Source organism: Gopherus flavomarginatus, chromosome 2 (genome assembly GCF_025201925.1).
Source record: "Gopherus flavomarginatus isolate rGopFla2 chromosome 2, rGopFla2.mat.asm, whole genome shotgun sequence".
Classification (NCBI taxonomy): domain Eukaryota; kingdom Metazoa; phylum Chordata; order Testudines; family Testudinidae; genus Gopherus; species Gopherus flavomarginatus.
The window spans coordinates 222,205,180-222,227,963 of record NC_066618.1 but is presented as its reverse complement, the minus strand read 5'-3'; the positions used below and the strand labels follow the sequence as shown (position 1 = coordinate 222,227,963).

General features: G+C 40.7%; 1 protein-coding gene across 4 annotated transcripts in view; it reads left to right on the top strand.

Moving 5' to 3' along the window:
• LOC127045661 (opsin-5-like) overlaps positions 1-22,784 on the top strand; it is an 83,264-nt gene that overhangs the window by 34,525 nt on the left and 25,955 nt on the right. Inside the window, exons 1-5 of one of the 4 annotated variants that reach the window (XM_050942006.1) lie at positions 4,810-4,885; positions 6,608-6,746; positions 9,559-9,721; positions 14,606-14,733; positions 17,205-17,539. In XM_050942006.1, coding sequence (XP_050797963.1) covers positions 9,642-9,721; positions 14,606-14,733; positions 17,205-17,539 — 543 coding nt within the window. In that variant the 5' untranslated portion in view covers positions 4,810-4,885; positions 6,608-6,746; positions 9,559-9,641. Of the gene's footprint in view, positions 1-4,797; positions 4,886-6,485; positions 6,566-6,607; positions 6,747-9,341; positions 9,462-9,558; positions 9,722-14,605; positions 14,734-17,204; positions 17,540-22,784 lie in introns of those variants that run through there. The other 3 variants (XM_050942005.1, XM_050942008.1, XM_050942007.1) reach the window with 3 other exon arrangements.

The following is a 22,784-nucleotide window of genomic DNA, read 5'->3' as shown; positions in this document are numbered from 1 at the left end:
ACTGTGGCAGATATGCCTTCTGCAGACATCCTCACAAAGCTTGGTGTGAGGGTCTTGCCATGGGTAGGGTTGGCAGACATCTGGTTTTCGATCGGAATGCCTGGTCAAAAACAGACCCTGGCGGCTCCGGTTGGCACTACCAACCAGACCGTTAAAAGTCCGGTTGGCGATGCAGCAGGGGCCCGGGGCTAAGGCAGGCTCCCTTCCTGCCCTAGCTCCGTGCAGCTCCCAGAAGCAGTCACCAGGTCCCTGTGGCCCCTAGGCGCATGAGCAGCCAGGAAGGCTTTGCATGCTACCCGTGCTCCCGACTGCTGGCTCCACAGCTCACATTGGCGAGGAACCGCAACTAATGGGAGCTGTGGGGGTGTGAGGGCAGATGTGAGGGCAGTCCATGGAGTCTTCCTGGCCGCTCATGCACCTAAAGGCTGCAAGGACCTGGTGGCTGCTTCCTGGGAGCCGTGGTAAGCTCTGCTGGGACCCCTCATCTGCTCTTGCACCCCAACCCCCTGCCCCAGACCGGAGTCCCCTCCTGCACCCAAACTCCCTCCCGGAGCCTGCTTCCTGCAACCCTCCCCAGCCCAGAGCCCACTCGTGCACCCAAGCCCTTCATCCCTGGCCCTAGCCGGAGCCTTCACTTCCCCTGCACCCCAACTCCCTGTCCCAGGCTGGAGCCCTCTCCCGTACCCCAAGCCCCGCATCCCCAGCCTCACCCCAGAGCCTGCATCCCTAGCCAGAGCCCTCACCCCCCTCGTGCAGAGGTAGAAAACATCATCACCACAGTGATGAATCCAAAACAAAAAGACAGAGTAGATAGACATTATCCAAAATGTTCTGTGAACATCCGAAAACATCCTGATTTAGATTAGGAACTAAACTCATGCAGGGAAGGGCTGGGCCAAGACTTTAAACAATAGAAGCCTAAGTTATTCTCCTAAATCTATATTTAAGCACTTAAGTCACCTGATCTTTTTTTTTTTTAAGGAGGATGGACAGGGAATAAAAATGGACCACCCACCGCTTGCATTGAATTGAGAACAGTACATTTTATAATTTAGTCATAGGTGATGCAGGTAGTGAGACCTACAGTTAAGGCTGACAGACCCTTTCCACTCTAAGACCTTTATTTTCTGTTGCTTACAGCCATTTGGGCTAAAATTTTCCAGTCCAGGGTGTCTGCCTCATGCTGCCTCTATCTTTTGTTGTCATTCCCACTGGTGTAAAGTAGATATAAAATGCCCTCATGCTTAATTTACACCCACTTCTCTCTTAGTCTACCCCAGGGGTCGGCAACCTTTCAGAAGTGGTGTGCCGAGTCTTCATTTATTCATTCTAATTTAAGGTTCCGCGTACCAGCAATACATTTTAACGTTTTTAGAAGGTCTCTTTCTATGTCTATAATACATAACTAAACTATTGTTGTATGCAAAGTAAATAAGGCTTTTAAAATATTTCAGAAGCTTCATTTAAAATTAAATTTAAAATGCAGAGCCCCTCAGACCAGTGGCCAGGACCCAGGCAGTGTGAGTGCCACTGAAAATCAGCTTGAGTGCCGCCTTTGGCACGCGTGCCATAGGTTGCCTACCCCTGGTCTACACAGAGGCTAATGACATCCTCAAGTGCAAAGCAGTGGAGAATCAACCTTGATATATATGAGATCTATGAAGACAATAGACATGGAACCTCCCAATGCTATATTTAGAGTCACTCTTCAGAAAAGGAATGGCACCTTGAGCATGAGAGGCCTTAGCCTATTAGCATATGCAAATATGAGGCAATCTTTTAGATTTCTAAATGCTGGAATACTTTTTCTGATTTGATACCAATGTGGTTTTTCTGGCAGCAGACTCCTGTAAGACTCTCTCTTGTCAGCACTGTATGTTTATTTAGGCTCTAAACCTTCACATTTCATTACGAAGGTCAGTGGATTCTGTAGAAGCTGACAGAATCTTTCTGGTAGAGTTGCTGATTTCCTTGCTGAGGGATGAATCAATCCAGAGAGCCTCTAATTTGCAGAATAGGAACATCTCCATGTAATTTAGGGGATGAGTAAAACATCTTTCTTTATCAAAACATAAACAAGATGGGTATGCCCACCTTAGCACTGATTTTGTGCGAACCAAGTTCTACTACCTCATTCAAAGTTTCATCATGGCATCTAGCTTTTCAAAGCTGGCATCACCTTCCACATCAATTTTTTTCCATTAGGGCACACACCTATGTTTTGGATTAAAGTGAAATTTGTTTAGGGTTAAATGATACTTTTGCCTGGGGTGCCTGAGTGAGAACTTCTGACAATCTTAAGGGTTTAAGACCTGTATCTGACATGCTTGGAGTATGAATGTTAAGCTTTCCTTTGCTTTCTTAACATTTTACTTTTATTATGGAGCATGACATTTACTGGTGTTGCATGGTTGTGAAGAATTAATCATCATGAAATAAATTGCCCATCTGAAAGGAGAAGATCATTGAAAATATTTCATTATGACAGCGTACTATACAGGATGATGTACTTTGAAGCTGTTTGCTAGTTTTTAGTCATGAAGCATTACCTTAAATCCCTGCTACTGCTTCAAAATGGCTTTCACTTTGTAAAGCCATTTTGGCTATAACCTGTATAAGCTTTTTCATAGATTCATAGATTCATAGACTCTAGGACTGGAAGGGACCTCGAGAGGTCATCGAGTCCAGTCCCCTGCCCTCATGGCAGGACCAAATATTGTCTAGACCACCCCTGATAGACATTTATCTAACATACTCCTAAATATCTCCAGAGATGCAGATTCCACAACCTCCCTAGGCAATTTATTCCAGTGTTTAACTACCCTGACAGTTAGGAACTTTTTCCTAATGTCCAACCTAAATCTCCCTTGCTGCAGTTTTAGCCCATTGCTTCTTGTTTTATCATTAGAGGCTAAGGTGAACAAGTTTTCTCCCTCCTCCTGATGACACCCTTTTAGATACCTGAAAACTGCTATCATGTCCCCTCTCAGTCTTCTCTTTTCCAAACTAAACAAACCCAATTCTTTCAGCCTTCCTTCGTAGGTCATGTTCTCAAGACCTTTAATCATTCTTGTTGCTCTTCTCTGGACCCTCTCTAATTTCTCCACATCTTTCTTGAAATGCTGTGCACAGAACTGGACACAATACTCCAGTTGAGGCCTAACCAGCGCAGAGTAGAGCGGAAGAATGACTTCTCCTCTCTTGCTCACAACACACCTGTTAATGCATCCCAGAATCACACTTGCTTTTTTTGCAACAGCATCACACTGTTGACTCATATTTAGCTTGTGGTCCACTGTAACCCCTAAATCTCTTTCTGCCGTACTCCTTCCTAGACACTCTCTTCCTATTCTGTATGTGTGAAACTGATGGTTCCTTCCTAAGTGGAGCACTTTGCATTTGTCTTTATTAAACTTCATCCGGTTTACCTCAGACCATTTCTCCAATTTGTCCAGATCATTTTGAATTATGACCCTGTCCTCCAAAGCCGTGGCAATCCCTCCCAGTTTGGTATCATCTGCAAACTTAATAAGCGTACTTTCTATGCCAACATCTAAGTCATTGATGAAGATATTGAACAGAGCCGGTCCCAAAACAGACCTCTGCGGAACCCCACTTGTTATACCTTTCCAGCAGGATCGGGAACCATTAATAACTACTCTCTGAGTATGGTTTTCCAGCCATTTATGCACCCACCTTATAGTATCCCCATCTAAGTTGCATCACTTGCTGAAGAATTTCCTGAGGGCAAATTCAGAGGTGTTCTGTAGAATCTCTTGCAGTCAGAGTCCCTTAGATTTACTTAAGTGCCCTCTCTGAAGTGTAAGGGAATCCAAGTTGGTGTAATTTAAGAACCAACCAGCCAGAAGAAAGTGTAAATTAAAGTAGGAATGTCCTGCTTTAATTCCACCTTTTTATGCTATCCTGTTAGTGGCCAAAAGAGAGGAGTAGAGCAATTAGACTTCTTTATACACAGACTCAGTGGAACAAATTCAGAAATGAATGTGTATGTGCAGGATGGGTAAAATGACTTACATGTTGGTAAGTGGGTGTGAACCTAAGTGAGTCAAAGCATGTAATAAATAACTTCAGAGAGCATATTGATGTACCATACATGTTGAAGAGGTGGGGGAGAAGTGTAAATTATACCTATATTAGACCTCTATATTTTCTTAAGTATCAGAGGGGTAGCCATGTTAGTCTGGATCTGTAAAAGCAGCAAAGAGCCCTGTGGCACCTTATAGAGTAACAGACGTATTGGAGCATGAGTTTTCGTGGGTGCATCCAACGAAGTGGGTATTCACCCATGAAAGCTCATGCTCCAATACATCTTTTAGTCTATAAGGTGCCACAGGACTCTTTGCTTCTTTTATATTTTCTTAGGCTCACTTAAGGTCTAATTCAGCTCCCGTTGAATTTTAGATTTTCTTCCATGGTTCTTGGCCCTTTTTGCCTCCTATCTTTGGAAAGTGCTGAACAGTCACTGTGAAATTCAGCCCCTTTTTAATGTGTCTCAAGTTAAGCATCCAAAAATCGAGGCATACAGAGTCACAAGACATTTTTTTGAAAATCTTGATGTATTCATGTTCTAATGAGTCAAAGGGACACTACTCAAGGGTGTCAGAAACTAACTTTCCTCAGCAACAACCCCATGCAACATCTCTGATCTTCAAACTTGTCATTGCAAACTCTGGAAAAATAAAACCAACTCCCCCCAACAAATAGCTTATTGCTAGTCTCGCAGAAAGCCAACAGAGAGATTCTCATATGCTGAATTCCCATTTTCTTGTTTTTCAGATGGGTTCCTATCTTGTTAATGCAACATTCCAGTCCAAAATAACAGAAAGGGAAGATATTATTGTTGGAATGATTTATACAGTGTTTGGTAAGTATGCTTTCATGGTAAGTATGTTTTGGAGCTTTACCAGAGTTATTTCATGATTATTATTTCACATTTCAAAGGTTTGATGAGAATGTAGAGGGTCTGGAAATGGAGTTAATTACTGACACGGGTTACTTCAAAGTTTTAATAACAATAAAATAAAAGAATAGATTGACCTAATTACAACTTCCATAACATTAATTAGTGACATATTTTTCATCAAAAATAAAGTACCTATTCAGTTTTAATCTACTCTAATAGTTTGACAATAATAACAGTGTTAACTTTGGAAGCCATTAAATATTTTTAAGAATGATTTACTGCAAAATATTGTGTGGTTGGTTCAACTTATACCAGCTTAGGTTCTGGTTAGCACTGTTTTGTATTTCTGGTTATGGTATTAACATTGAATCCTTAAATCCCAATCCAGCATCAAAATCTAGTAGTGCAAACCCCTGTATGCGTGAAAAGTCCCAGGAAAGTCAGTGAGACTCCTCATGGGCACAGTGGCCCATGAAAGTAGATCCAGATGCAAGTTTAGAGCCTTAAACACGAGCAATGAAGCCAAGTTACTCCTGGAACTGTAACACTGAATTTCTCTGCATCTAAAATCCTCAGTCATTGACTTCACTAGATTTGACTCCAGTTATACCATTGGTGAATATGGTCTTATGAATTCTTTATGGGTAAGAAACAAAATGCATATTCTAGCTGAGAAAAAGCCAGATCCTTGGCGGTAGCTGAACTGCATACAGCACAAATTGCATGGAGATAGGGGAGAAAGTGCCTTAAAATCACTCTTTCAAACCTGATTCTGCTCATATTGTATGCAGGGCCAGTCTACCTGGTAACTGCTTTAATTTATGACTACTGACAGCCAGGGATTAGTATGATGTAGAAAGAATGAGGAGTACTTGTGGCACTTTAGACTAACAAATTTATTTGAGCATAAGCTTTCGTGGGCTAAAATCCACTTCGTTGGATGCATGCAGTGGAAGGATGATGCAGAAGGATCCCTTTCTCCTCTTCCCCACTACATTGTCAGCAGGGAATTATGTAGACATCTTTACATTCATTGTATACAACTGGAGGACCTACTTTATGCTAGTATGATCTTCCCAGCGATGGATGCTGGCTTTTGAGCTGTGTGATGCAAATTCTCGTGGGAGAATTTGATCGCTAGTTTCTGCTTTCTGTGAACCAAGTCAAGTGTTTCAAATGCAGAAACGGAGGGTTGTCTGTAAAGAACATCTCCTTCTAAACAGCATCACCCCTCAAGACAAGGAGCACCAGTATAGTACATCAATCCTGCTTCATGGCTGGAAAAGCAAATGAAGAACCTGAGAGGAGAATTGTGGCATGACTGGCCATTGGAATGTAATTGGAAATCTAACTCTTTTTGTAGTTGTGCACGAACTGGTGTATATATTATAAAGTACTGTCTGATTAGAAACAAATACGTCAGTCTTGCTGTTTGCTCATTGCAGGTGAAAACTAGAATTTTCTGGTGATGCTTTCATTCTGTTTCTGATGTTCTGCATGCAGATCATCATCCACAAAGCAAGGTGCAAACTTGCTCTTTCTGGAAAGTGAACTGCACATGAAATTGTGAAAATTCCATCTACTTCAGCAGTATATGTTATGCCCCCTCTCCCACCTCTTGCTAGAAAGGCATTCAGCAAGGTGTGTTGCCTACTAACTTATTTCTTCTATTTTCCCTTTCAGATCCCATGATAGCCAACCCTGCTCAGATCACTAGCTCGCTTCAGTGTGACTTTACAGCATGCACTATGTTAGTGGTGTCACAGCTGCTACAGGACCTTGTAAGAGAAAGGAGCCAGCCTATTGGGCAGGGGGTTGTCAGGTAAGTTGCTTTTAAAAGAAGTACAGTGCAACTTTTATGTTAGATATAATTTTGTAATTTATTAAATTCCCCTCTCCCTCCACAATTTAATAATTAAAAAACTAACAACAAAAGTGACCTTCCCCAATATCCATGCTCCAGCAGATTCCTAAAGCAGCTGTGACATCCACGTGGTGCATGCTGGGATATCATATCAGAGCTTGAACTGGTAATCCAAACAGGGCTGGGTGCTGTGGGACCTTGAAAGCAAACAGAAAAGGTGCGTTGTTGTTATGGAGCCAAGTTATGATCGTAGACCGGCTACTGAGAACATTCAAGTATTACTAAAGTGGATGGAATTTTCATATGCTAGTTGCAATCCATTTTGATAAGTGAAAGTAATTCTAATGTTTAAGTTCCCATACCTTCAGTGGCCACATGTGATCTCATACTCTCAATGTCGCAGCCCTAAAGCCTATGCTCAAACATGGCGTCTGTTTGGCCAATTGTCCGTCAAAAGGTCACATTGGTACCGTGTGCAACACCATAGTGCCATGTGCCTATTCCCACTCTTTTCCCTGGTCACATAAGGGTCAAGCTAGCGCTGTGTGCAAAAATTACCAATGTGCCTGTTCTCGAACCTTCTTTCGGTCACAAGGTTAAGTGTGCAAAAGCATAGGGCTGTGTGCAAAAGTAGTGTGCCGGGTGCAGCTCCCATTGACATAGAGCACCAGCTCGGAACCTGATTAGTGAAGGAGCTAGGGACCAATCAGATGCTGACACGAGTAAGAGTCTTTGAATAAAACTAAGTCTTGTGCCAAAAATGGCAGGAGTATCCGTGGATTAGCTGAAAGACCTGATCACCCTTCCAGTCAGGCTCTCCTCCAGATTTAGCCAGCTCGTGTCATGTCGTTTTAGTTTTTTGGATTACTTCCCCTCCCCAATTCGCCATGTCCTCGGTGTCTGTACTGCTGGTCAGCTGCTCCTGGAGCGTGCTGTAAATACTCTGTTTAACTTCTGCCCTTTTTCCCCTCCCTTACTTGATACCAAGTTGTGTGTATAGTATATGAGAGTTGAATTGTCGTATTGATTGCTGTTGTGATTAATTGTTGTATTTTACAATATTCGGTTAATGTGCACACAGTTTAGTTTTGTGTATCTGCTCTGGTTTTTTAGTGAGCAGTTGATTATAGACTGCTTGATTTCTTGTTGTTGGATGTAAATAGACTGTTTCAAGTTGTGTGTATATTCTTGTTCTGATAGTATTGTTAGTTGGTAAAAGTGCTCCTCTCCAGCCCAAGTTGCAACTCATTCCCCATTAATAAACAACCACTTGGTTTTGAATTACAATCTGTTTCCGTTTTAATTTTCCTCTCTCAATCAAATCCTTACCCGAACCTGCATTGGTCTCGGACACTCAGATCATGTCTCCTGTAGAGATTATATCATGAAATATTTGGTAGAACTGCTGGAAAAATGGAAAAACTATTTCACAAAAAGCTTACTATTTCAAAGGTGTTCCCATTCTATAAGGTTCGAATCAACATTTGTGGTAAAATATATTTTAAAATGTTGATATTTTGAATGTTAGGTCCCCCTTTTGTCTCTAAATGAACAATACCCAGTTTTTTCTTCACTTTTTCATTTGTCCCTTTGTGTTTCCTTCTTCCACTCTAAGTTTTCAAAAGTTAAAGAATTTTTCAAAAATTGCAGTGGCAAAAGGAATTTTTTTTTTAAAATGGAAGAAGTCAATATGTATTAATCAAATCAAGATATTGTTCATTCTGTGCTTTCTGTGTGTGTGTGTGTGTGTGTGTGTGAGAACCACGTGGGTGCATGTGGGAAATCTGACATTTCAAAATGGTAAAATTTTTGGGTTTGGTGAAAAATAAGGAAAAGGTTTAATGCAGTTTTTGAAAAGTTTTCGGGTTAGAAAAGGCCATTTGTATGAAAAACATTTTGAACAAAATGTTTTGACAAGCTGTAATATTATTACAATTGGACTGGATCTGGGGAGGTTTAATCCCTCTTCTCCTCTTCCTTTTCAAGAAAGTCCCCACCCTCAGACACCTGGGATAGGTTTAATAGGGTAGAAAACAGTTTGTTACTGCTTATTACAATTCCTTGTTAATCAAAATAACAATAAATCCAGCTAGCATGATCAATATCAAGTGAAAGCAAGATAACTTGTGTGGAACATTTGAAAAACTACTGAGAGGATGAGGGTGGTGGAAATAAAATTCTACAGGAATGGTAAATATAAGGGTATATTAAGTGAACTAAAGCCTCTTACTGCTGTGCTGAAAGGTCAATACTGGGTTCTGGTATTAGAATTTGAATACATGACTTCCTAACCTAGAAATCAGCATACTACTAGTTAAGTTATACTTTTCTCCACAACTGTAAGAACAAAGTTTTTTCCTACTCCTTCAGAGCTGGAGAGCAAATTAATATTCTTTCCCTGTTATTCCTGTTGGAATGTTGGAAATAGTATATTGTCTACTAAAATTATATCAGATCCTAAGAAAATGATCTTTTTAATCTGGGGATAATAGAGATATCATTTAAGTTCATTTCTCCATGATTCACTTTGTATCCTTAATCATTATCGCAAATGAGTCTTAAATAAGGCATTCCTGGGAAGATGTACCAAATAAGGAGCATTAAGTGGTCAAATAAAATTGAGTTGAATTAATTTCATCATCGAAAAAAGATCATCCCATAAACACTGACTAGGTTGGTAATGCATTACTCCTTGCAAAGAGTATTAAAAATGAAAAGCCAATAAATGAGAGTAATGAATTCCTCTTTTTAATTTTATATTCCCCTATAGGAATATGCTCCTTGTGTGGCAACAGTATTCTTCTGTATGTTTCCTACAAGAAAAAGAATTTACTAAAACCAGCAGAATACTTCATGATCAACCTTGCCATCAGTGACCTTGGTATGACTCTGACCTTGTGCCCTCTAGCTGTTGCATCCAGCCTTTCTCACAGGTTTGTTCAATATGCAAATAGTATTTAACATCCTCTGCACAGACTGAAGTCCTCTGCCAGCAGAGAGGATTGAATTATTCTGCCATTTTTGTAGAAAGGACAATGAAGATTAATTACAGAGATTGAGAGAAGCATGTTACATAAGAGCAGCTTTCTGAGCTGCTGGCTGCATTTAGTTTTCTAGTCTGAGGCCATTGCAATTTGTATTCCTCTTGGGAAAGGGGCTTGGGATAATTCTTCCATACAATCACTCTACCTGCTGTCTGAAATCTTCTGTGGGAGGAATTGTAAAAGCTATTGGAACGTAGCTGTTTGCATATTAGATTTGTGGGGTTTTTAAAACAAATCTGAGGCTGTAAATGACTCCTGGGGATTAAATTTAAACCTGGGACTTAAAGTTATGGTTAATGTCCAATTCACAACTGGATTTCTTTCCAGTTTAGCTCTTCTTTCTCTTGCCTCTACCTCCCTCATCCTTGCAAATTTAATCTAATAGTATTCCATAATACCTGGCTTTTGTGATCTTTACATGGGGCTCAGAATCTCTAATAAATGCCCTTGCTGGATCCAGGACAGTATTTGGTATGCTGTTGAATTCTCCCATGAAAGCTTTTTGGGATTGTGGAGAGGAAAAAGGGGGTGCTCAGAGGATGGAGGAGAATGTGAATCTAGCCACCCCCCCGAGTCTAATTTATTCAGATCAAAGGGATTTAGCTGCCACTTTGGGTGCTGAAGTCCAACATTTAAGAGCAAATGGCATTTGCAAAACATCAGCTCAGCTGCTGCTGCCGAGCCCTGTAGGTGCCTTGGAGACTTTAGGTGCCTACATTTCAGTGGCTGAACATGCCCATAGCCAAGTCCTGACCTGCCCATCAGCTCTGTGCCTAACTCCTGTCTATGTCCCAGCAGGATTCACGAGGTGGCATTCCCCTTTTGGGCCCCATCCAGGAGGTGTGCTCACAGCATGTTGAAATCCACACAAAATGGCTGGAGGATGGGGGCGGGAGTGGGGGGGGGAACCTTCCTGGAGAAAGTGTTGATTTTTTTTGATGAAATTTTTGTTGGAAAAAGGTTTGATAAAGATCAAACAGAACATGACCTCAGGGGGGTGGAACACTGATAATGTTTTGTTTTGAAATGACTTTGTTATGAAAGGTATTGTACTTTAAAACATACATTATATTAAAAAAAAACAAAATTGGAATGAATTTTATCAGAACAAAATATTTTGAAAACTTCATCTCGTAGGAAATTTCCAAACTTTTTTCATTTTCACTCAGAATGGGGGGGTGGGGGTGAAACCCCTTTGAATGTTGGAATTTCCTGCAGAGCCGCTCGAGGAAGCAGCAAGGTACTATGTCATCTAGCTAAATGGCAAGATTCAAGAGGAAGTTGTTCAAGCCAGATTGTGATCCTTGTGGGAGAGCTTGCACAAAACCCGCCCCCACCCTGCCTAGCTCCAGTCAGGGCTATTGACTGTTTCCTTTCATGACTGTATCACCTCCTGAGCAACCTGCTTCCAAGAGCTACGGTATAAGATCACCTCTTTGAACTGGTCCCTATGACTTGGGGAAGCGGGGGAAGGGAGAGAGGGATTTATGAGATTCCATCTCCTTACTGCAGGACTATTCTCCTAATTTTGGAATGCGTCTCTTATCCTCCCCAGGGCCTTGTCTACACACATACCTGGGGACACTCTGATTTTGGTTTGGGTAGCTTAATTTGGTTTATTTTAAACCAGTTTCTAATCTATTTAAATTAAACTGGAATAAGCTACTCTTATACTGAAATACGTGTCCACACAGGGGACTGCATTGGTTTAACTAAATCAGTTTAAATTCATATCTTTAGTTCAGGGCTGTCCTTAGGATTTATGGGGCCCTACGCAGTATTATTAAACTGGTGCCCCTATGCCGGATGGCAGCCCAAGCTCACAGCCAGGTGGGGGAGGGGGAGGAGGGACTTGACAGCAAAGGATAATGAGATGCCCAGCCTGCCTCATGGTGGCGGAGAGTCACAGTTCACCGCAGAGACTTCCATGCACTCTCCGTCATGCAGAATGGACATGAAGAAAGTACCTAATTAAAAGCACTAAAATTTGGGAATAAAAAATGTCAGTCACAGGTTTTTTGATATGCCCTGAAGTTTGTCAGAGATTTATTTGCAAAAACTTCATAGTAAGGGTGAGGCAGCTGTCCTGCTGAATACAACATTACATATAATGGAATACATGATGCAGCTCTTCTCTGTTTTACATTTTCTTCATCAGTATTTCTAAGTTGAATTTATATTTTAAATGTACTCAAATCTTAAACCAGCATTCCAGATTACTACATATTTAACTCACTGAAACAAAGACATTCTTTTAAATTAATCAGAGAGGTTTAGTGTGTTCATAACAATGTTCATTGCTTTTAGAAAAAGGGAACAGTAATTTACTTTGTGTGATCTCCATAACAAGAGACATGGTTATGAAATTTCACCAACTTTAAAAAAATATGTTTCCAAAGATTTTAGGTATAACAAGGATTTTGTCTTACTAAGATACTGATTTTGCTGGAGGGTTCTTTTAAAACTAGTTTGTTGAATAGTCAGAAGTAAAGAAAGGGAACTCTTTGTCCAGCTATCTGGAAGGGAAGGACTGTTGTCCCTTTAAGGGCTCTCTTCAGTGGGGAGTTGGGGGAGAGGTGGTGAAGGGATGGACAGAAAGGACAGGAAGACTTGGAAGCACTTTTTTTTTTAACTATAGTAATTAAAATGTGTATTTTAGATAAGGGAGGTCTTTTGAAGGATTTATTTAAAAAACTATGTGTGAAGATCCACACATTTAAGGCTAAAGATGATTGTGCATCTAAAACTCTATGCAAGCATTTTTTAGAAATGTGATTTTATAATCTTCACCAGCTCACTAATGAAATATTTTTAAAGCAAATTTTAAACTAAGGTCCTGTAAACTGACATGTTCTGTGTAAATATTACATTAATGCACAACTGTTTTTGTCAGTAAAGTCAGAAACTGACAGTATAAAAATATATTTGGGCATAAGCTTTCGTGGACATCTGATGAAATGGGTTCTAGTCCACAAAAGCTTATGCCCAAATAATTTGTTAGGGTATGTCTACATCTACAATTTTGCAGCGCTGGTTGTTACAGCTGTATTAGTACAGCTGTATAGGGCCAGCTCTGCAAAGTGGCCACACTTACAGCAACCAGCGCTGCAAGTGGTGTTAGATGTGGCCACACTGCAGCGCTGTTGGGCGGCTTCAAGGGGGGTTCGGGGAACGCGAGAGCAAACCGGGGAAGGAGACCTGCTTCCCCGCGGTTTGCTCTCGCGTTCCCCGAACCCCCCTGCAAACCGCAGGGAAGGAGACCTGCTTGCACGGGGGTTCGGGGAACGCGAGAGCAAACCGGGGAAGGAGACCAGCTTCCCCGCGGTTTGCTCTCACGTTCCCCGAACCCCCCTGCAAACCGCAGGGAAGGAGACCTGCTTGCACGGGGGTTCGGGGAACGCGAGAGCAAACCGGGGAAGGAGACCAGCTTCCCCGCGGTTTGCTCTCCCGTTCCCTGAACCCCCCTGCAAACCGCAGGGAAGGAGACCTGCTTGCACGGGGGTTCGGGGAAGGCGAGAGCAAACCGCAAGGAAGGAGACCTGCTTGCACGGGGGTTCGGGGAATGCGAGAGCAAACAGGGGAAGGAGACCAGCTTCCCCGCGGTTTGCTCTTGCGTTCCCCGAACCCCCCTGCAAACCGCAGGGAAGGAGACCTGCTTGCTCGGGGGTTCGGGGAACGCGAGAGCAAACCGGGGAAGGAGACCTGCTTGATTACCAGAGAGGCTTCCTCAGGTATGCTGCGATACCTGCTTATTCCACGGAGGTCAAGAAAAGCGCTGGTAAGTGTCTACACTTGATTACCAGCTCTGGATCACCAGCGCTGGATCCTCTACACCCGAGACAAAAGGGGAGTACGGCCAGCGCTGCAAACAGGGAGTTGCAGCGCTGGTGATGCCCTGCAGATGTGTACACCTCCTAAGTTGCAGCGCTGTAACCCCCTCACCAGCGCTGCAACTTTGTGATGTAGACAAGCCCTTAGTCTTTGAGGTGACACAAGGACTCGTCCTTGTTTTTGCTGATACAGACTAACAGGACTGCCACTCTGAAACCTGTCAGTATATACCTTGGGGTTTGCAAATGCCTGTTAAATGGCTTTATTACCGCTTGAATGTCTCTTTAACAGTTTCAATGTTGTGCTAATAGGTCTGGCAGGCTGGAGGTTTTTTCACTTTTAACTACTAGATTCCCTCCCAAGGAGGACTCACCAGGCTAGAGCAGCCATCTGTGGGAGCCTGCAGGAAGGGTCAGAACAGGGATAGGAAAACAAGAGGGTGGACACTAAGACCCAGTGGTGCCCCAAATTTTCAGGTGCCCTACGCAGCTGCCTATGTTGCCTATGCCTAAGAACGGCCCTGCTTTAGTTAAACTGCTGCAACTCTCCATATAGACAGTGCCTAGAAGTGTTGCAGAGGAAGAGGAATGAGGAGACCAGAGTTCTTAGCAGCTGGTGCCAGAGAAAAAGGGGCAAACAGCTTGGCAGAAATGGCTGAATTGAACAGCCTCTCCTTTTTTTTTTTCTTCTCACCTTTCCTCAAAAATGGAGGCAGGCAACAATTTTCTTAATGGCACAAGGATATTCCAGTAAGAACATCCTCCTTCAGTTAACTGCCGACCAAGTATTAACATCACAGTGATGCTTGCTACTTTCAAATGGTAAATGTCAACATTATAATAATGACCACTACAAGGGACTTTCTACCATCTGCCTTTGAATTACAGGAAGAATGCTGGCATCTAAATCTTGACTCTTGTTTTTGTTTTGTTTGTTTTTCAGATGGCTGTATGGTAAACAAGTTTGCTTGTTCTATGCATTTTGTGGTGTACTTTTTGGAATCTGCAGTCTGTCAACACTAACATTACTGAGTACTGTGTGCTGCCTCAAAATTTGTTTTCCAGCTTATGGTAAATTAATTTCCTTCTCTCTCAGATTGTTCAGTATTTGTCTCTTGAACAAAGACAGCCCTTGGCTAGTCTGTATCTTGGAGAACGTTTATGTAGAAAGGTGTGTTACATGGGGGTGTTAAATGATTATATATCTGTTCTCCCCAAGTAATTGAGTTTGGTGCTATATAAACCTAGTTTATTAAATCCAAACCCGCTTATGCTGAGGTAAATGACTCAGAAGAGGACCATGAGGTAACTGTTAAAATGACAGCAAGGTTGGGTTAAGTTGATAATATTTTTAAGATTCATTTTGTACAATTATCTTTGACAGGTATGAGCAGCATTTCAGTACCTTAATTTTTCTGTAAATGGTAGAGATGCATACTGTATTCTGTTGACCTTTTCAGATGTTTCCTTATGGTTTCTTTTGTTCATCTACTCAAGTTCTTTCTTTATTACCTCACTCCTTAGGATAAGAGGAATGCAGTCAATGTAACATAAAAAAGACAAATATAGCATCAGATTTTACTACTATTCAAAGAACAGCTTTAAAATTCTAGTATCTCATTGTTGTGAGAGTGAAACTTTAGGTGGAAAAGATCCTGTTAATCAGGATTTTACCTTTGGGTCAAACTGTCCTTGTAGTTTTTAAATTTGTTAAAATAAACTTGCTTTTGTGTTAAAATCTCACCTGGTAACTTTTAGCTTAGAAGATGGTTTTACATTTGATTTTTAATCCCTGAAGATGTTGTGTGGCAAGAAAAATGCACATGATTGTAGTAAGTGTAACCATGCAAATGGTGCCCCCTCTCTTTTATATTCAGTATCAACAGAACTACTTATTCTTAGTGAGATAAATTTTCCAGAACAAAGATTACCTTCTCGTAAATCAAGATGCACACTAACTAACAGTATCTTATTTCTTTTCTTGTCTATGCATGGTGTTGGATTGTTTAAAGAAATTATAATTGTGAGGTTAAATAGTTAATTAATGTGAAAGTGTGTTGAAGCTGCAACATCCCTGTTAAGTACATATAATGTCTTATCATATAAACTGAAAAATGACAGATATAAACATTTTAGGCATGGATCATGAACTCTGACCTACAGGTACTTGGTGCTACTTGTGTGGGGCAAAACATTTAGTAGAATCTCTCTAGGTGACAGCCCTTCTTTAGTTTGAAATCGGGGTGATCATTCTTTAGACTCGTTAGTGTTAACATTGTGTTTGAAAGTCATACTGTGTCTGAACCATTCTAAAATGGAGCACATTTTGAAGCTGCAGGGAGCCAGGTCCTTGACTATGACCAAGGGGTGTAAGGTAACCATGAAACTCCCCTTTGCAATCACCCCTCGCTCCCCCAGTTCTGTGCTAATTTATGCTGGTCTGGTTTCCCAGCATAACTCCAAGCAGCCTGAGGGTGCCAGTTTTCATGTTAAGTTAATCTGTTTGAGTTCTTTTAAGTTCTCTTGAATATTTCCTTGCATCTTTTATGTTTCCACACAATGTCAACTGAATTTCAGTGAAAATTGTTTGTTTATTTCACGATATGAGGGAGGATTTGCAAATAGCATAAGCTGAAATCTCTGCACTTATTGGACATATGAACTGAAAGCTTGATTTAGTACAAAATCAGCTCGAGTCTCTCTCAGATATACAGTATATTCATTGTATGCAGAAATACCATCAGTGGCACCTCATAACAGCATAAGAGAAATCATCTCAAACTGAAATCAGGAAATAAGAGTTATGGTTTGAGTGTCAGAGATGAGTATTTTCTGAAGTCCCGTGTATGTATTGTATTTGCTCTATTCTGTTTCCCTGGATTTCCTGACACAGCTTATTCCCAAGAAATGCTGCTTCTTCAACCTCCCTTTCGCCAGACGCTTAGACAAAGGTGAACAAGATGGGACCTGAAACATCTTGTCTCTGCAGCCCACCCAACTTGCAGTTATTTAGAGTTCAGAATATTGCAAACTCGTTTTATGGTGCCTTTAGTTTGAATAACAAGGAGGTTTTTTGACTATTTATATTGTGAATATTATTTATTTATACTGTGCAGAAAAGAACCAGTCTTGTTGAACCAGCACCCCATTGCGCTAGGTGCTATACAGAAAACTAAGACAATTCCTGCCCCCAAAGAATTTATAGTCTAAGTTTAAGACAAATGAAAACAGGGGTGACAGACTGGGAGCACAGGGAAACAATGAGCTAATATTGGCCAGCATGATAGGCAGTGATCTCAGCATGTCTGCTGCTTACTTGTTAAGGCATCACAAAAAAGGAAGAGTTTAATAGGGGATTTGAAGGAAGACTATGAGATAGCTTTGTGGATGTTTATGGGGGCTCCTCCCAAGCATGGGAGGGTAAACAATTGTAATACCCAGTGTCCAATAAAAAGGGCCTTTGTATTGTTTTCTAGCTTGTATAATTAGAATCCATCATACTATTGCGAGCAGTTCTTCACTGATTGTTTCATGTCTTCCAGGGAACAGATTTAGGCAAGAACATGGACGAATCCTGATAGCCTGCGCATGGGCCTATGCAGCAATTTTTGCCTGTTCACTCCTAGCTCACTGGGGAGAGTATGGAGCAGAGCCCTATGGTACAGCTTGTTGCATTGACTGGCATTCATCAAATGTAAACACAGTGGCAATGTCTTACACCGTAGCTCTCTTTGTCTTCTGCTTTATCATCCCCTGTGGGGTAATTGTTACATCCTATACCTTCATTCTGATAACTGTCAAAGAATCCAGAAAAGCAGTGGAACAGCATGTCTCAGGTCCCACCAGGATGAGCAACGTGCAGGCTATTACAGTCAAGGTATTTGAAAATTTGTGTTCTCAAGCCACATTCTGCTTGCACGGGCAGCACCATTTAGAGTGCTAGAGGGATCCCGAGAGAGGAATGAGAAAGGAAGGATCATCAGTCCCATTTGTTTCTGAAACAAGTGTGCAATGTTACCTTGTGCAGTTTCACCACATGCAAATGAATTGTTCCTGCAAAACCTCTCATGTGATAGCTGTGAGGTTTCTGTAACCTTTTCTTTAGGCTCTGCTAACAAAGGTGTGGCAGAAGTTTTATTAGAGTTTTGTGAAAATTTCAGACTTTTTTTCTTTAAAGTTCTTGATATTTTACAAACTATTTTGGAAGACTGTAGGATTTCTTTGGAAAACCTGGCTTTAAAAGGGAAAATGTATGCTGAATGCAATAAAACTTTGAAACTTTCAGTAGAAAAATATACTACTTGTAGCATGCATGCAAATTCTGTACCTAAACATACAGTTGCCAGTTATTTCTAAGGAACTCTTAGAGAGTTACATTTTGGCCTTCTGTATTCAGGTCATCTTTCTTTTGGCTCCCAGGTCCATCTGTCTTTCCCCTTGTTTTCAGGGTCGCATACCTCACTTTCCCCCATCTGTTTGCCTTTAGAGTTCTGGAGAACACTTATCTGACTATTTTCAAAAAATTTGAAACCCAAAATATATTCCTGTCATTCTTAGTATGATATTTTATAGATATTATCCCGATAGGCAAAGAGATGCGCTGTTTTGTAATGACGGACGTGTAGTAACATTGCATTGCAGTGTTTTTTGTAGCATATAGTTTCATTTTAAGATTGCAGTATTACTCATAACAGCTTGGTATCCTTATCTAGATTAAAAAGAAAATCAGATCACATTAAAGAAGTGAGAAATTGCTAAATATTGAGACCTATGCTATGTGCTCAGGAATCGGTACCAAAGGAAAAGGATTGTGTTTTGGCGAGAGGGAATTACTGAGCGTAAACAGGGCTAAACAAATGAGCTGAAAAATGTTTATGCTCCTACAATATCCTGAGAGAATACAAGGTTGAGTAATTCATTTATACTGTTAAAACATATTTTGAAAGATTTTTGCATCTTGGATACTATTGTGTCTGTTAGAAGAAACATAGACCAAATCTGATAAACTTTGATATATTTGGAAAAAGGTTCTGAAGTGAGATATTTTGAGCCACACATCTCACTGTCCCATATGTTAAAAACGGGGCTCCTAAGCTTGAAACAGAAAGATAAATCACAGGAGTTCTCCAGAGGAACTTTGACTTTTGGATAAATCTGAAAAAAACCAATTACATAAAACAAAGATCCGTCTCTCTCAAGTGATTTGGTAGAACCTCAGTCTGAATCATTTACATTAAACTGGAGAATACAGTGCGAGGAACAAGCTTGCATTGGGAAGGTGATGGACTCTATTAGCTTTGTGCATTGTTTGTGTCATAAACAGATGGTTAAGGGTTAATGTCTCTTTTACCTGTAAAGGGTTAAGAAGCTCAGTAAACCTGGCTGACACCTGACCAGAGGACCAATAGGGAGACAAGATACTTTCAAATCTTGGTGGAGGGAAGTCTTTGTTTGTGCTTTTTGTTTTGTTCGTTGTTCGCTCTTGGGACTAAGAGGGACCAGACGTACATCCAGGCTCTCCAAATCTTTCTGAATCAGTCTTTCATGTGTCAAAATTGTAAGTAATAGCCAGGCAAGGCGGATTAGTCTTATGTTTGTTTTCTCAACTTGTGAATGTTTCTTTTTGCTGGAAGGATTTTTACCACTGTTTGCTGTAACTTTGAATCTAAGGCTAGTGGGAGGTCCCTCTGGTCTATATGAATCTGAGTACCCTGTAAACCATTTTCCATCCTAATTTTACAGAGCTAATTTTTGCTTTTTTCTATCTTTAATTAAAAGCTTTCTTTTTAAAAATCTGATTGATTTTCCTTTTTTTAAGATCCAAGGGAATTGGACCTGAACTCACCAGGGATTGGTGGGGGAAAAAAGAAGGGGGATGGTTAATTCCTCCTTGTTTTAAGATCCAAGGAGTTTGGATCTGTGTGAAGCCTCTTAAGGCAACCCAGGGAGGGGAAAGTCTGGGGGGGAAGGAGGGAGGATGGTTAATTTCTCCTTGTTTTAAGATCCAAGGGGTTTGGATCTGTGTTTCCCAGGGAAGGTTTTGGGGGAACAGAAAGTGTGCCAGACACTAAATTCTGGCTGGTGGCAGCGTACCAGATCTAAGCTAGTAATTAAGCTTAGAAGTGTTCATGCAGGTCCCCACTTTTGTATTCTAAAGTTCAAAGTGGGGAAAGAAATCTTAACAGTTTGGAATAGAGCTGGTTGGAGTAACTTCAGTGGAGCCATATTCTTATGGAATATGCAGTTCTGCCAAAATTGAAACACTTTGTGAAATCTGGTCAGTTTCACTTGTGTTTCTTTCAGAAAGCAAACCAGACAAATCATACAGTCAGAACATCCCATTTTGAGAATTTGAACAAAAACATTGAAATGTTTCGTTTCAGAATGCTTTTGGTTTAAAATGACTTTGTTCTGCAATTTAAATTTTGTATTATGTAGTCTAACCTAACACACAATTTTTAAAAGTGGAAACTGAAACAAAAATTTTTTGTTTAAATGAAATATTTTGAATGATGGAAGGGAAGAAAACAAACCTCAGAATTTTCTTCCTATTCAGAACAAAGCCAAATTTCGATATCTCAATATCCTTTGCAAAACAGAACTTCCATCCTCTGTTCAGCTCTAGTTTGGAGCTTTGCTTGGGCATATACTTTACCTCTTGTTTCTGCCTACTCCGTCTTCAGTTTCCTGTTTGACATTGATCCTAGGCAAGATAATGGAGCAGCTGATACAGGACTCAATAAAGAATGAAAGGAGGGTATATATAACTAATGCAAATCAACATCGGTTTCTGGGAAGTAGATCCCGTCAAACTAATGGTATCATTTTTTATTTTTTTTAAGAGATCACAGGTTTGGTTGATAAAGATAATAGTGTTACTGTAATATACTTCGACTTCTGTAAGGTGTTTTTCTTAGTACCACATAACATTTTGATTAAAAGAACTAAAATGATATAACATTAACATGGCACATATTAAATGGATTCAAAACTGGCCAACTGATAGGTCTCAAAATATAATTGTAAAAGGGGAATCATCAATCAAATATGTTTCTAGTAGGGTCCTGCAGGGTTTGGTCTTGGCCCTACACTATTTAACATTTTTATCAATGACCTAGAAGGAAATATGAGATAATTGTTGTCAAAGATTGCAGTGGACACAAAAACTGGGGGAGTGGTAAATAATGAAGAGGACAGGTCAGTGATTCAAAGCAGTCTGGATTATTTTGTATGCTGTGCGGAAGAAAAAAATGTAGGCTATACTTACATGATGGGGGACTCTATCCTGGGAAACAATGACTCTGAAAAAGATTGTGGGTGGTGGTGAGTAACACGCTGAATATGAGCTCCTAGAACAAAACTGTGTCCAAAAGGGCTAATGCAATCCTTGGATGCATGAACAGGTGAATGTTGAGTAGGAGAATAGAGCTTATTTGACCCATATCTTTGGCACCGGTGCAACCACTGCTGGGACAGTGTGTCCAGTTCTGATGTCCACAGTTCAAGAAGGATGTTGATATATTGGAGAGGGTTCAGACAAGAGCCACAAGAATGATTAAAGGATTAGGCAACAGGCCTTACAGTGATAAACTTAAGGCGCTCAAACTATTTAACTTAATAAAAATGAAGATTAAGGGCTGACTTGATCACAGTCCATATATACCTATCTCGGGGAAAATATATAATAATGGGCTTTTCAGTCTAGCAGAGAAAGATATGACATGATCCAATGGCTGGAAGTTGAAGCTAGACCAGTTAAGATGGGAAATAAAATGTATATTTTTATCAATGACAGTAATTAACCACTGGAACAGTTTACCAAGGGTAGCGGTGGATTCTTCATTACTGATAATTTTTACATCAAGATTGGATACTTTTCTAAAAGATCTGCTCTAGGAATTATTTTAGGGGAGTTCTATGGCCTATGTCATACAGGAAGTCAGACTAAATGATCACAATGGCCCCTGCTGGCCTTGGAATCTTTGAAACACATGGGACTTGCAATGCCTGAATTCAATTCCAGAACTTTCATCTGCTTCAAAGGAAACAAGTCGGTTCTCTGGAGAAATATGCAGTTCCCAAATGCTTGCACAGCGTGAAGTGTTGGGCCAGCACATTGCCCACTGTAATTAGAACACTGATGTTCTCTCTGGTTTACTATAAATAATCAGGCTGGCCTGGATAAGTGGGAATACTTAAGAGAAATCCCTAGAGTTAAGAGGAGGAAATAAGCCATGGTGAGAAGTCTAGTGAGAGAACAGGGGACAGTCTTCTTGCCAAAAGATTATTGCTGAAAGATGTTGCCCAATTTTGTCCATTTCCTGCATATTTTGAAGGAGCATTCATTACTGGTTGCATTCATTTATGGTTTGGGGTTCACAGTAAAATGTAAATGAGTAAAGTTCCCACCTGCTACAGTTCGGCATAGTTCCATTGAAATTTTCATGCACCAGCTGATGATCATCTGGCCCAAGTGAAAATGTGTTGATATATTTTGTTGGAGCATTTATAAATGAAAAGGAACCAGTCTATTTCTTGAATGTTACAAATCCCACCCAACCTCTGCCTTGTCACGCTTACACAATGGCTGTGCGAGAAATCTGGGCAACAGTTAGCCCTTCATTCCAGTTGAATGGAGGTACAAATATTTATTTGTAAAACATAAGAATTAAGGGCTGTAACATAATTTGGTCTCAGATAAGTTTTCAGCCACAGTCTGGTCCAAATTATAACATTTGGATTTAGGCAAATAATTTTCCTACCCTTTTTAGTGTGAAGCTAAATATTTAGGTGAAAGAGCTGCCTCCTCCCTACATAACTGCTGCTTCTCTCTTCCCAACAGCCAGTTCTGATAGCTGGGAGTGGAGAGAAGGTCAGGAGGAGGCTTTCCTTCCTTCCTTTTGCATCCCCATAACAACAGTGACTACTACTTGCTTCTTTCTCCAGTTAGCCAGTTCATGTTAGAGGTTCCCAATACAATGTACCTCCTGCCCCCTTCCAAGTATAGATTCTCTCTTCTGCTGTCTCTTTACTGCCATTTCCTCCCCTCCTTGATATCAGCCATTTTCACTTCGGTACCCTGGCAGACTTCAAATTTGAGATGTGCCTCTGGAGCCTGATCT